The sequence below is a fragment of the Amblyomma maculatum genome, chromosome 1, assembly GCF_055883805.1.
Source record: "Amblyomma maculatum isolate TAMU_Amacu chromosome 1, ASM5588380v1, whole genome shotgun sequence".
NCBI lineage: Eukaryota > Metazoa > Arthropoda > Arachnida > Ixodida > Ixodidae > Amblyomma > Amblyomma maculatum.
Genome location: NC_139344.1, coordinates 282,558,651 through 282,571,406, shown reverse-complemented (window position 1 = coordinate 282,571,406; position 12,756 = coordinate 282,558,651). Strand labels below are relative to the sequence as shown.

The window sequence follows — 12,756 nt, the reverse complement described above, 5'->3', positions numbered from 1 at the left end:
AACCTCCGCAATGTCAGCTGCAAGAAAGCCTAGCTTGGGGTAGCAAACTTTCACTAGTTCCGGTTTCAGTTATGTCAGTGCACCTGCTGACTGGAAGGAAGCTGATGTTTAAAAAGGAATCACTCCCTGTGCATGTATTTGGTGCAATAAGCTGCAGCAATGTCCAAGCTGTCCAGGCACCGGTATTTGGAATTACTCCTTTTTCGCTGGTGGTGGTTCGAATCATGCTTTCTGCTTTATCTTTTTGCCAGGACAGTGATACAATATTTCAGTAGGCTTTTCTTCGGTCACTATGAAAGGAATTGATGCTGGCATCTGAATGGGTTGACAATGGCTTCTATGGAAGTTTCCTACCTGTGCCTAGCCTAGGTCACTTTGGCATCGCATACTGCTGTGTAATGTAGAGGCAACCTCTGGTGGACTTTCAAAGGGTTATTAAACAAGTAGCTAATTTCACTGTAATGACTTCAGTGCTAGGTGTTTTGGGCTAATGTGTGTGTTTCTTTTTTTTTTTTTTTTTTTCTTTATTTAGGACTTCATCCAGACATTCAAGGAGAAGCACATCTTCCCCACAATTGTGAATACAGAGCAAGATGAAAAGTCGTATCCTTTGAGCTTCTTGCATTTTGTTGCTATGTCCTTGGCCCAACCTTCTCTATACTGTAGATGCACGAACTAGTTAATGGTACTCGCAGTTGACGTATTTGTGTCAATCACATAATAAGTAGACCGTTCCTTAAAGTCATTATAATTTGTACCTCAGCTGCATGCACACTTTCCGCTGTCATCGAATGTGACCTACATTTTGACTGTTTTAGCTCAGTCAAAGCAAGATGTTCCCTTTGTTCCACTAAATACTTAAGTTGACCTGTGTGCTGTAGGGGGTCGTAATGTGTCAGTACCTTACGCTGTCATCTACAAATATTTCTGTGGTACTGTAAAAGCAGGGTGTGAGGCTGTTTCCAACAAAACAATGCTATTCAGGCATGTTCCTCCATGCCAAAACCAAAAGTTCCTTCGATTAGGCCCAAAGATTTCTTCAGGTCCTTTTCCCTGCAGCATCTTGAAAAAAATTTCTTGAAAGTTAGACATTTTCAGTTTGCTTCTTAAAATTGTCTGAAACTCTGCAGTGATATGATTGCTCAGAACTACTTTGGAGGAGGCAAAAGTGCATTTTAGCAGCAAAATGCGTGCGTAATAAATAATCTCAGTTGCATGTGTACACCGCAGAATCTGAAACTGTAAAGCTGTGCAGATTTGCCAGAAGCCATGAGTGTGTAGTGCTGTATTGCTTTTGACCTCTGCTGATATCGCTGTATGTTATTAACTTGTTTGTGCTTGAGCCGTGATGATAACAGCCTGTGGGGTGTATGCCCAGTGCGTTCTCACAATAGCATTTTTTGCCTGGGCCCTATCTTTTAGCTGTGTTTAGTTAATTCAGACATTTTTTGTGGTCCCAGTGACTTCGAATGAATGAGGTTTTACAGTATATGGCTCAAAAAATTTAGGAATTCGTGCATGCCACACTCTTTCACATTTTTGAAATTCCAGACTTAATTTAAAAGAAAAAATATTTATGTCAGATGAATAAGCTTAGCTGTCATTCAAAACTGTTTCCACCAAGAAAAATCATCTGCAGTAAGACATTTCCACCACATGAGAAAAAAAAAATGACAACACTGTCCAGGCACACCATACAACTTGGCGACATCCATTTTTGCTTTGGAAAAGTGATTCTTACTTGTAGACGCGAATGACCCTACCATTCTGTCCAACAGGCTTTGAGAAAAATTTTGGAAAGTCATGTGCACAAATGTGGTGTCCCAAAGGGATGTGGCTCACGTGCTTGCTAATTAATGGCTCGTTGAAGTTAGTGAAAAGTTGGTTTTCTGCTAGCTCTTTCAGACAACATGAGACTTGGTTTTGTACTGCTCAAAATTTTTGGCTTTGAAAAATGTATGGACATTTACTGCAGAGTTGTATTTTGCCCAAATATAGCACCACTTAGTAGGATAGTCCTTTTGGCAATTTATTTATTTTATTACTTATTTGAAATACCTTACAGGCTCTTTTGGCATTGTGTAAGGGGGAAGGAAAAATCTATACAATGCTATATATACATACAATGTAAGGAAACAGGCAAAAATACAAAGCACGGTAATTAATATATGAACAAGCAAAATAGTACAGAAGAGCACATGAAACGACGTGGAAATAATTACATCACTAAGAAAAAGAAATGCAGTTTGAGTGGTAAATTCACCACAGACTAAAAATTTTCTTTTTGATCAAATTTTACCCTTACAATTCTCTGAAAAGAAGTTTCTGAATGAAACATTACTTAAGCAAGTATTTCATGTGTAAAATTCGAACAAACCTTTTGCGTACTGTACGTGTAAAAGAAGTTTTAGTTGGAATATCAAGACCATGGAATCTTTTTTTTTTTTTTTTTTTAAATGAATCGGGTCTACCTTGACAGAAACTGAGCGAAACATGTGTTTGTTATCATCAAAACCCATAACACTATCCAGGCTGTTACGTGATATGCTTGAAGTGAAAAAATTAAAAAATGTGGGGATAACTTGGTCAATACCAGGGCGTAAATATGGCATTTGGCTCATATATAGAAATAAAGTACTGGATTTGACCTGGAATTGTTAAAAAACTTCATTTGTGCTATGGTATGGTTGGTTCTAGCCTTAGTGAAAACACTAAAGTGCTGATGTTGAGAACGCAGCAGTGTACAATCAGGGGCACTGGTGTTCTTCAATACTGGCAACTAAATGCGTATTGGCTTGACAGTCTTTTGTGTGTTGGGACTTCAGCAGCAGTCAAGCTTGGCACTTACTTGGTCACTGACATTGAGGGTGGTAGTGGCAGCCGCCGATTGTTTGAGGTGAAGGATCTCAATTTTTGGCAAACTGCGATTTTGACCAGCAGTATGAAAATTTGAATGTTCTAGAAAATGTTCATATAGCAGTGCTCAGTGTACATTTACTCAAGCAGGACAGGATCTAATGTGCTGATGTGACAAAGATGCTCTGCAAGTCACAGGTATATAATAGTACGTACCATTGTTGTCTCTAGTGTACTGGAATATGCACCACTGCTGTAGCCTAAATATAGCTGAAAATCACGAAGCACCTACTGTGCTGCTTTATCATTTCTTCTTTTTGAAGTGTGCGTCAAAAGGAGTAATTAGCCTTCTGAAATGACTTGTTCGTTTTAATCAGTATTCCACTTATGACAGCAAAGAAGCGCAGTTTTTTGCATCTTACCGATTCTGTATCGTTTTTATCTGCCATGTTTGCATTTCTCTACCATGCACAGAGCCATAAATGTTGAGCATTCGCCTGTTAGGTGAACACCCAACAGTGAACAATGTTCATACCTGTACTTACAGTTCAAGGGAGTGATCTATTTGTGCCTTTTGGTGGTGCTTATAGGTTATCGGAATAGCATTATAAAATTTGTGTATTGATCAGCAGTTCTCATTAGGTGGGCAAGTTAAACTTCAAGGTTCTTATCAAATTCTTTAGGCATATTTGTTTCTGAAGACTTAAATTTTTTATACATATAAGCTTGTTGATTGCAATCACTGAGTAAGTTTTGAATTCACCTTATCGTGGTGGGGGGCGGTCGGGTCCATGGCGGGCGAACCAGTGGTCGTAGAGAGGTGCGGGTGGTACCAAACATGGTCATTGTTCTGTGATGTTCCCGTTGGTACTAGAATTGAGGACCTAGGATTAAATTTGGCAAAACTCTAGCTAACGCTCTTAATCGAGCTTTCTTTTTCTTCTACTTTCCAATCAACTACCTTCATGATTATTTTTTCCCACAAAAAAAGAAATCTATGCTTTGCTTGGCGTCACTGGCTCTTGGCTTTCTTCATACGAAAAAAGTAGATATACATAAGAGTGCACGAAAAACACAGTATGCAGGTATGCACATCTACCTCTGTCTGTGCTCCTGTGTGCAACTTTGCCAAGTAGCTACAAAGAATTGTAGTCATGGGGTCCAAACTTGTGCAAAAACTAATAAGAATGCCCTCATGTTTACCTCTGTGGTTTGATAGCACAAGTCATATTTTGCTTTTCTATGCAAAGCAGTGTTTGTACCATCAGTGGCTGCTGTACGTTTCATTGAGGTGGCAATACGATAACTGCTATGTGGTAGTGTACACTGCTCATTCCGTCGAAAAGCCGCTGCTGCCGTAGATGGCAGTCTGGAAAAAAGGGTGGGCACTTAAGCTCTGCCTTCAAGTGTATATGATGGGGCAGTGTTAATGGCTCACGTTTGCCAGCTTCCCTTGCATAATGAAAAGGCAGTGTTAAAAGGCGCTACCGCATCTACTCTTAAGGGAAATCTTAAGTGCTTTCCTAATTTTTTTGTGATAAATACCCCAAAAAGCATTTATCCTACAGCTTCAGAAATTTGTTTCCTGCATTTTTTTTTTTTGTCACGTGTTCACAGCATTTCGCCATATAACATGGTAATTTTCTAAATGGTTTCAAATGTATGAATGGCGTTTTCCTATCACTGCACTTACTAGTATGCTGAACTGGATGGAGAATCTGCAACTGCATTCATACGATGTTCGTGAGCCTGGACCACCAACATTTGATGATGCAGAATTGTGCAACTTAGTCCGCAGTGATGATGATGATGATGCTGGTGCAAATAACGAGGTGAGCAGATGTCCGACGTCAATCTGGCGAATTTTTTTTTTCTCAATTCTCTGGTGTGTGGGGGGGTGGCAACGGTCCGCTAATAGTTGGAGCTTTGAAAACATTTTCTGCAAGAACAAATTGATGCAGCTGATGCAGTGTTCACTGAGCTGCCAACAAGGGCTTTTTAATTAGCATGATGCAGAGCTACTGGTTTGCTTGAAAAGCATACTTACAGTGAATTCTCTCTTGTTACCAGAAGGAAGACCAAGGGGACAGCCTCAAGAAAGAGAACAGTGACATTACAGAAGGGTGCAGTAATGCAGAAGAAGCTCTAGATGCCAAAAAGCAGGCAATACAATAAAGACAGCCACAACCATACCAGTTTTATTATGCACATTTATTTTCTTCCATACACCTAGGCCTCGTGCTGGCCTTTTAGAACAGAAGCTATGCTTATACATTTCACTCTTACAGTGCACTTGCATGGCTCACTTAGGAATGCTGGTCAGTTGAACTTACTATGGAAAGAAAAATACATATCAAGTGCAAGGCCTACGTTTGGGGAAAAAAAAGGACAAATATATCACACTCAGCAAGTCTATGCCACTACAGCTATACCTCTAAGTGCTGCAGTATGCTTGCTGTACAGCCAAGTGATAATGACAGAAATGCAGCTGTATTTGGAGACAGCTTTTTGTGGCTGTGGGGATGGAGCTTACCTTATACTGTTGCTACACCAAATAGTTTAGGCATATCTGGCCTTAGTTATTGTTTTGGTTTCAGTTCTTACCTGATGTTGAAATAACTTTCGAGCCGCTAGCTACAATATCTTCTTTCACATCACTGAAGGCCTAGGTGAATGTAAATTTGCGGCTGATCGATAGTTCACATGACATATATTGTCAAAACACAAGCGCGCTGAAAAAGCGTGTGGATCCGGCGGGGTGACTCGATAGGCTTACCCTTTGTGGAATTGCCAAAGGTGGTGCAGCCAGTGGCACCCGCATGACACATTATGGGCATTATGCTGTGCTGGCTAGTGTCGTAATATAATCTTGATGTAATAATAACTTTAATCATTTCAGTGATATGCTGCTCCAAAATTTCTGGATGGACTGCAATTTGCTGTAGAGTGAGCTGGTGCGTTTGAACTCGGTACTTTTCATTGCATAGCCACCGAAAGTTGTCGCCAAATACACTGTGTCTGCTAATATCCTTTCACTGCGGGAATACTCAGATGCCCAGCACAGCATGTGAAGCGCCGGCAAAATGAGTTCATATCATGTACTGCAGTCACGCATACTTTTTCAACTTGAGGGTCCACGGTATATCACTTGAACCTTGCAAAATGTTAAGGAAACAAAATGGCCATGTTTTTTCGCAAAGCGTGGGCAAAGTCCATGCTACACAATAAAAGGCCTCAGTCTGCCTGTGCAATCTTTTGTAATCTGCTACATTGTTCACCTTATACAAGGACAGTGCTCAAGAAATAGACTGCACATTCAGTGTACAAGCATGAGAAGGCCTCCATGCTTTACGAAGTGACATTAACAGTATTCAATAAGCAGCCATACCCCACCAAAAGAACACTTAACATGTGCTGCTAATGTGGAAAAGTATTTGGGGGCTAACCTCTCGTTGCTTGCAGCATTTCTTGTTAAAAAAAGTGCTGTGCTTTGAGAACAATGGTGAGATAAAGTTGTGATCGAATTTCTTGAACACCACACTATCTTCTGTGAAATACTTCCAGCAGGAGACATGCACAGCTTGACAAGACACTTCGAGCGTTTCCACTTATTGCAGAAGAGACGTCAGGGTGGTGATTGGCAATGAGCTGACTGTGAAAGAGAGAGAGCTCTTCACCAAGTGACTACAAGAAACCAGTGTCTCATCACTGTCAGCTCAAACCTGGCAGAAAAAGCATGTACTTACGCAAGCCCAAGCCCTGGCAGAATAATACAAGGCCGTATGCAAGCTTCTCAGGCTGAAATGAGATAACAGTAGTACATGGTTACAAGCTAAAATGAAAGCGAGACTTTTTTTCATTAACACTTAAAAAATATGCTTTTTCTGTTTACCTATATGGCTACAGTACACCACAGTGCAGCCTTCTTTAGAGCATAAAATGCTTTAGCTCCCATTCTCAGCAACTCGGACGAATGTCATCCCGGAATCAGAGGCACAAAAGGAAGTGAACTTTCTGTCCAAACAGTTCTCAGCTCAGTGCATGCTAAAGGAATTGGTGCGTCAGAAGCACGTGCTGAGGGATTTAGAAGGCTCCGCTATCAAGGAGAAGGTCTGGTTGCCTGAGGTAGTGCTGTAACACTTTCGTGATTCTACCTTCTCATTCGCAAGCTACAATGCTCAGTGGTATGGAGAAGACTATAATGGCTACGTTACATTTCTGTGTGCCCTGCTTAAGGCTGAACGAGGAACAGATGCGGGGCCACCTTTAAAATCAAACAAAATGGAACAGAAAAAGGATGGTCCGATGGTCTCATGCCTGAGTGACTTCGCAGATGTTTTGTTGGACAGGAAAAGGACCTTTAAACGAAGTTACTTGACTCTGGACAAATTAAGCTTACAAGCCTACATCGTACACTTGCAAGCACATCTTTGGCTCATTCTGTGCTTTAGTTAGGTACAGTAATATACTGATACTGCAATTATTTTTTCATTCCCTGTTGACTAGTTTATACAATTTAGCATACAAGTGAGGTGCCATACAGACCCCCAAAATCGGTAAGAGCACTGTGCCCAAAATGAAAACAACTTGCCACGTCGCTAAGAATGTCTTCTGCATCATCCAGTTTGAGCAGGGCGGCCTTTGCAGGATCAATTTTGCTGTAAGTGTTTTGTGTTGTGTCGGCAAGAGCTTGTGTGCTGCTTGTCACCAGCAGTATGTCAGTTCTGAAAGGACAACGGCACCCTGTCAGTTGTCTGCAACAACCTGCATGTAAATAGTGAAGGAAAACAATGTGCTCACTTCAGGTTCTTCTTCAAGGAGCTTGAGATGTCACTTCGACTGTTTGCATGCAATGGAAACAAATTGGAAAGCATGTGAATTTGAAAAGTCTGTTCAATACCTGGCACAATGTGTGTCATTGACAGGCAGGCAAAAAGAAGCCTGAGCCCCACTGGGTTTTCACCACATATTTGGTGCGGGCTCCAGATGTGTACTTAATTGTAGATATGCTTAATTATACACTTATCATCACTGAAGTAGCATAGCTCACGTGAGGTAAGCTTGAATGTAAAAACTTGAGTTCCTTCGGTTGACCTTCTGCCTCACACTTTCAGCGTAGTTGAGTGCCGAGCTCCCCTGGGTCACTTTTCCAGATGTTTCATCAGTACTCTGTAACAATATATTCATAACTGAATCTGCATTTGGATATGCAAATGCGTGTGCTCTTGCTAATTCTTGTCCTCACCACAAGCTGTGAAAGTCCACTTTGTTCCAGGAGCTTAGAAAGAACCTAAGCACAAAGCAAGAGGGCACTGTTAGACAATGCATCTTTGTTGTAGCAGCGGCTGTGTGGCAACAACTTTACCTTGCCAAACTTATGAAAAACAAGGAAGTGCTCCATTGGTGGGGGACCAGACTTTTTTCCACCCTGATACCAGTAGACAACCTGAAGAAATGTTTTCACGAATGTAAGCAGAGCATACGTGATATCTGTATGTGATCAATAAGTACCTGATAATTGAAGAGTTCAACCAAGCTTGCTTCCGTGCATGAGCAGTGAATTAGGATTGATCCCAGAACAAGCTCAGAGCAGTTCATCTGCAGTCAAATCGGGCCTACACTAAGCATTTTACACAGATGCCAAACACACGATCTGCAAAGACCTCTTCTAGGGGACATCTTGGAAGCTGTTACTGGCAACCAAAAAAAAGGAATAGTATCGATCTAACAGCTGGTGGCAGCTTCAACTACATTACTGTGTTCATGCAGGTATCCATGCAAGTACAGCCCATTGGTGCACAGCTGCACACGCATTTGCATTGCCTTACCGTAAATCTAGCAAGGATGTTTGCCCCCGCTCCTTCACCAAGAGCAACGCAGTATGGAATCCTATCAAGATATCAAAGGCAAAGCACATTCACCCTGCTATGTGTCAAGTCATTGCAAAGCAAGAACAAAAGCTGAAAAACGGCACATACTTGAAGTAGTGCAACACATCAGCCATATCCTGTGCAAGATCATCCATGGTTGGAAACTTGTAGCTGTGCAAGCCAAACCAAATGATTTTCTGACTGGCAGTTTGAGCAGCATTGTCATAGAATACATAAATAATGGGGTCAGCAGACTGCATTCAGCTGTGTGCTAGCTGGAGCCACACTAGAAATCATCCCAAACTGCTATGCCCACCATTTTCTCGTCCTACTCCAACCTACACCATCTTACATTAGCTTAATTCAGTGGGAGCACACTATAAGTTTTCAAGTAATTATTATTAGAAACCACAAGATGGCAAAAGCCATGGTAGTGGAAGCAGGTATGCTACAGTGATTACTAGTTTAAATCCATGTAGTTGCTCATGCACATATTGTGCAGTTCTATTACATTCATGTCTGTAACTACAGGCAGTTTGTATTGCAGTCTGCTGTATTTCATGCACTCGTGTTCTCCATGTCAGTGAGTAGTACTAACTCTTCTGGTAGGTCTGGAGCATTGTATGCTTGTCCAGGAACTTCAACGTGAAGAAACACTGACTTCTCAGAAACACGAGCCATACAAGGGTGAGCTGCAAACTGCACAAAGTCCAAATCTGAAAGAAATGAGAGCCTTAGAACATACTCTAAGATGTACACACATCTGCTTTGAAGCTTACATGTTGAGCCTACATCATGCACAGTCAAAAAAATTGGTTTTCTGGGGTTGATAGTTGAAAGGTCACCCTGGAATGCAAGGATAGTTTAGCACAAACATTCACTTTGTCAACAACATTACATGAAGGGTATTTGAATGTCATGGGTATACATGAACTCGTACCTGAACGTGCACGTTTAGGCTCCCACATCGTGGTGTTTTCACGAGAAAAGCCTGTAAAAGCGTACATTCATTTTAAACTGCCGCACGCGTTTATTTATTTTCCTTTTTTTCTGCAGTTTCACAGGGACGCATGAGCATGCTTCCAAACAGTTAAAACCATGCAAAAACGTTTGCAAGCAAACATCCGTAGAGTGACCGTGACGCTGTGCATTTATTTTTACAAATTACGTGACAGAAAGAGCAGCGGATCGTCGCAGTTCGTCTCGCGTGTTTGCGCGCGATTGCAAGCCTGGCGAAGGTCTAACGCGCATGAATATGCAAGGTTTCGATAGTAATTCGATCATTTCAGCCGTTAAAGAGCAACTCTAAGGTTTAGTCCAGTGGATATATCTGGCATGCGTCATTTTCACTGCTCGCAGGTAATCGAGCGCTGTAGCACGTAACTGAAACTAATATGGGAACTACTGCGCGAAGAGGCTACCGATGCGTAGTTGCACTTTCGGACATGCACAACACAACTTGCCTCAGTGTAGCAGTCATCAGAAATTTGTTCCCGCAGAGGCGGTATTTTGCTGGCGTCACACATGATCCGCTCTGCTTCTCCCTTCACAAGTACGCACCGATCTGCTACGCGGAAGCGCGCAGTTGCTGGGCGCAGTACCGCTACCTCCGCAGTCTACGTTGTTTGTTTTCTTTCGTAGCCCACAATGAAAATTTACGCACCGCGCAGAGGCAGAGGCATTTCAGATTACCAACACATTGAATGAAGCGTTCCAGCAGACAAGGAGTCAAAGTGAAATATCAGAGCACTGACGCAAGCGTTTTCTCTATAAACTGCGAAGGCGGGAGCGCATGCTACTGCATCACTGCATTGCTATGATAGCTACCATCGGCGCTGCCGCGGCTGCTGTCAGCTCAGTGATGGCGGGAAGGCCAAACATGCCCTCTTCGCTGCGCAAGGCCGTACGTAAGCGCGCCTTCGGTTCAAGTGCTGGCTTTGAAAATCCGATCGCAATGAAAGAATGCGAACGTGCAGCGCATGGATTTCTGCGTACTCAATGCGCAATATCAACGAATAGGTGACGCAACTGATCTGATAATTCGCTTAGAATTCGGATATGTTAATTTTCGCTCTTCGATCCAGCGGCGCAAGTCAATTGTCAATTGCTCCATATGCTGGCATTTCTTTTCATCATACGTTATAGCATCCTTGCTTCAATCGTCACCGACACCTCGAAAGCCGATCGAGGTTCGAAAGCGACAGCCCTATTCATGGACGTCGGCAGCATTTTGTCCTGGGGGGATGGGGGCAAACGCGCTGCATCGCAGCGTAGGGGGACGAAGGCATGGTTTTGCTTAGAGAGAGTGAGGGGGGAGGGGGGGGGGGGACACTGAGCAAAGGTCGCATTGTATTGGAAAACATTTATTTCATCAAAATGCAGATGCAGACGGTGGCCTCCAGTCCATGGCTGTGGCGGCGACCTTAGCGGCCCACTCGGTGGCTATAATTGGCTTCAATTCCCGGGTCGGAGCTGGCCAGAACAGCCACCCATCGCTCAAGAGAATGAATTTGTACTAGATCCTACGGTGGAGGTTCTTCTTTATATTGCCGTAGTATGTGATCATACGTGGCTGTTTCGCCACAGAACCTGCACGCGGGGTTAAAGTCATCCGGTTAAGAAAGGATATCGTCTGGAGTCTTCTTCAAGTGGTCTCCTGTGTTTTACCCGAAGTTTTGTCAGGTGGTGGAAATTTGTGCCGTTCCAATATGCAATGGCTTCTGATATCGTGAAAAGATGCCAGCCCCTCCTTGGAGTAATCCATGGATACGAACGACCCATCGACTCGGTTGACGAATCATCGAGCCATGTTGTGAGCCGCCTCATTTCCCGGATTCTCCGAGTGAGCCGGGACCCATATCACCTCAATTTCTTTGTATGGTTGCTTGGTCAGTTTCAGTATCTGCTGTGCCGCAGTTGAGATTCTGCCCCCCCCCCCCCCCCCCCCCCCCCGCAAAGCTACGAACGGCAAACTTAGAATCGGAGAAGATTGTATCCGCGTCGGTGCTAGCTATGGCTAGTGCCACAGCTGCCTCTTCCACTGTTTCCGAAGATTTTGTCACTACTGACCCTGATGCCCGCAGCCGCCCGTGCTCGTCCACCACCGCCAATGCGAACGCTCCGACTGATGTGTATTTTGCCGCGTCAACATAGACAGCTCTTTCGCTCTTTGCGTATTTTTCTTGTAGAGCTATTGCCCTAGCTTTCCTCCTTCTTTCGTGGTGGGAAGGGTGCATATTATTTGGTAGTGGTTTGATCCTCAGTCGCTTCCTAAGGAGTTTGGGTATCTGTGTTTTCGTATCCGCGGGTGGAAGTTCCACGCCTATACCTAGGTGATCTAGTATGGCTCTGCCTGCCTTGGTGCGCTTAAGCCGTTCTTTTTGCATTGTGAGGTGAGACTCCTTGAACTCCTCTAGTGTGTTATGTATTCCGAGTCCCATGAGTCCTTCCGTCGATGTGTAGTTCGGCAACCCCAAGGCTGCTTTGTATGCTTGCCTAATTATTGCCTCGGCTTTGCCTTTCCCTGCGGCATCTAGCTTAGGCATGGCAGTGCATACACCATCCTGCTCAGGAGAAATGCCTGCACATCCTACAGAGGTCTTTTTTTGACTCCTTTCCTACGGTTGATGATTGTTCTGATTAGCCTAATTCACATATTAATGATGTTTTGAGCTTTTGCAGGGTTTTTTTTGTTTTTCCTGTTAGCTTGTAGATACAGCCCCAAGATCCTTGTTGATTACACCTCTTTGATTGGAACTCCCCGCACGCACACGTTAAGCGTGGTTGGGGGCGCTTGGTTCCTGGAACCAAGACCTCTACGTTTGGGTCTGATGACCAGTAGCTCTGATTTTGGATGTGAGCATGTTTTATGCCTTAATGACCTGCGAGCTCTGCGATAGTGTCTACCGCGCGTTGTAATGTTTCCTCTATATGACAGTCATTCCCGTTGGTGATCCAGAGTGTGATGACATCTGCGTAGAATGTATGTCTCAGCCCAGGTATGGCTTCCAGTCTGGGTGGAAGCTTTATG

General features: G+C 43.3%; 2 protein-coding genes across 4 annotated transcripts in view; one reads left to right on the top strand and one right to left on the bottom strand.

Annotated features, from left to right (window-relative positions):
* The window catches only part of Pus1 (Pseudouridine synthase 1), a 95,217-nt gene extending 90,169 nt beyond the window's left edge, over positions 1–5,048 (top strand). For all 3 annotated transcript variants that reach the window (XM_084591506.1, XM_084591508.1, XM_084591507.1), the window contains 3 exons: positions 533–603; positions 4,553–4,688; positions 4,927–5,048. In XM_084591506.1, the coding sequence (XP_084447632.1) occupies positions 533–603; positions 4,553–4,688; positions 4,927–5,031 (312 nt within the window). In that variant the 3' untranslated portion in view covers positions 5,032–5,048. The remainder of the gene's footprint in view (positions 1–532; positions 604–4,552; positions 4,689–4,926) is intronic.
* Positions 5,029–10,571, bottom strand: LOC146206701 (uncharacterized protein ZK1073.1-like). The gene is made up of 14 exons (XM_084591509.1): positions 10,190–10,571; positions 9,667–9,717; positions 9,506–9,572; positions 9,325–9,442; positions 8,835–8,897; positions 8,685–8,745; positions 8,368–8,454; positions 8,222–8,302; positions 8,102–8,146; positions 7,907–8,025; positions 7,657–7,695; positions 7,448–7,580; positions 6,603–6,654; positions 5,029–6,508 (listed from the first exon to the last, which is right to left on the bottom strand). The coding sequence occupies exons 1-14, from the start codon at positions 10,250–10,252 to the stop codon at positions 6,465–6,467; spliced, it is 1,023 nt and encodes a 340-aa protein (XP_084447635.1). The 5' UTR covers positions 10,253–10,571; the 3' UTR covers positions 5,029–6,464.
* Between the last annotated feature and the right edge of the window lie 2,185 nt (positions 10,572–12,756).

Bases quoted from the DNA above. Each gene is read 5' to 3' on its own strand.
- LOC146206701 (XM_084591509.1), bottom strand. From the start codon at position 10,252: ATGTGTGACGCCAGCAAAATACCGCCTCTGCGGGAACAAATTTCTGAT. The intron at 9,573-9,666 runs GTACGAGTTCAT...CTTGCATTCCAG, and splicing joins GCCTAAACGTGCACGTTCAG to GGTGACCTTTCAACTATCAA. The intron at 8,455-8,684 runs GTAAGGCAATGC...ATTTGACTGCAG, and splicing joins ACATCCTTGCTAGATTTACG to ATGAACTGCTCTGAGCTTGT.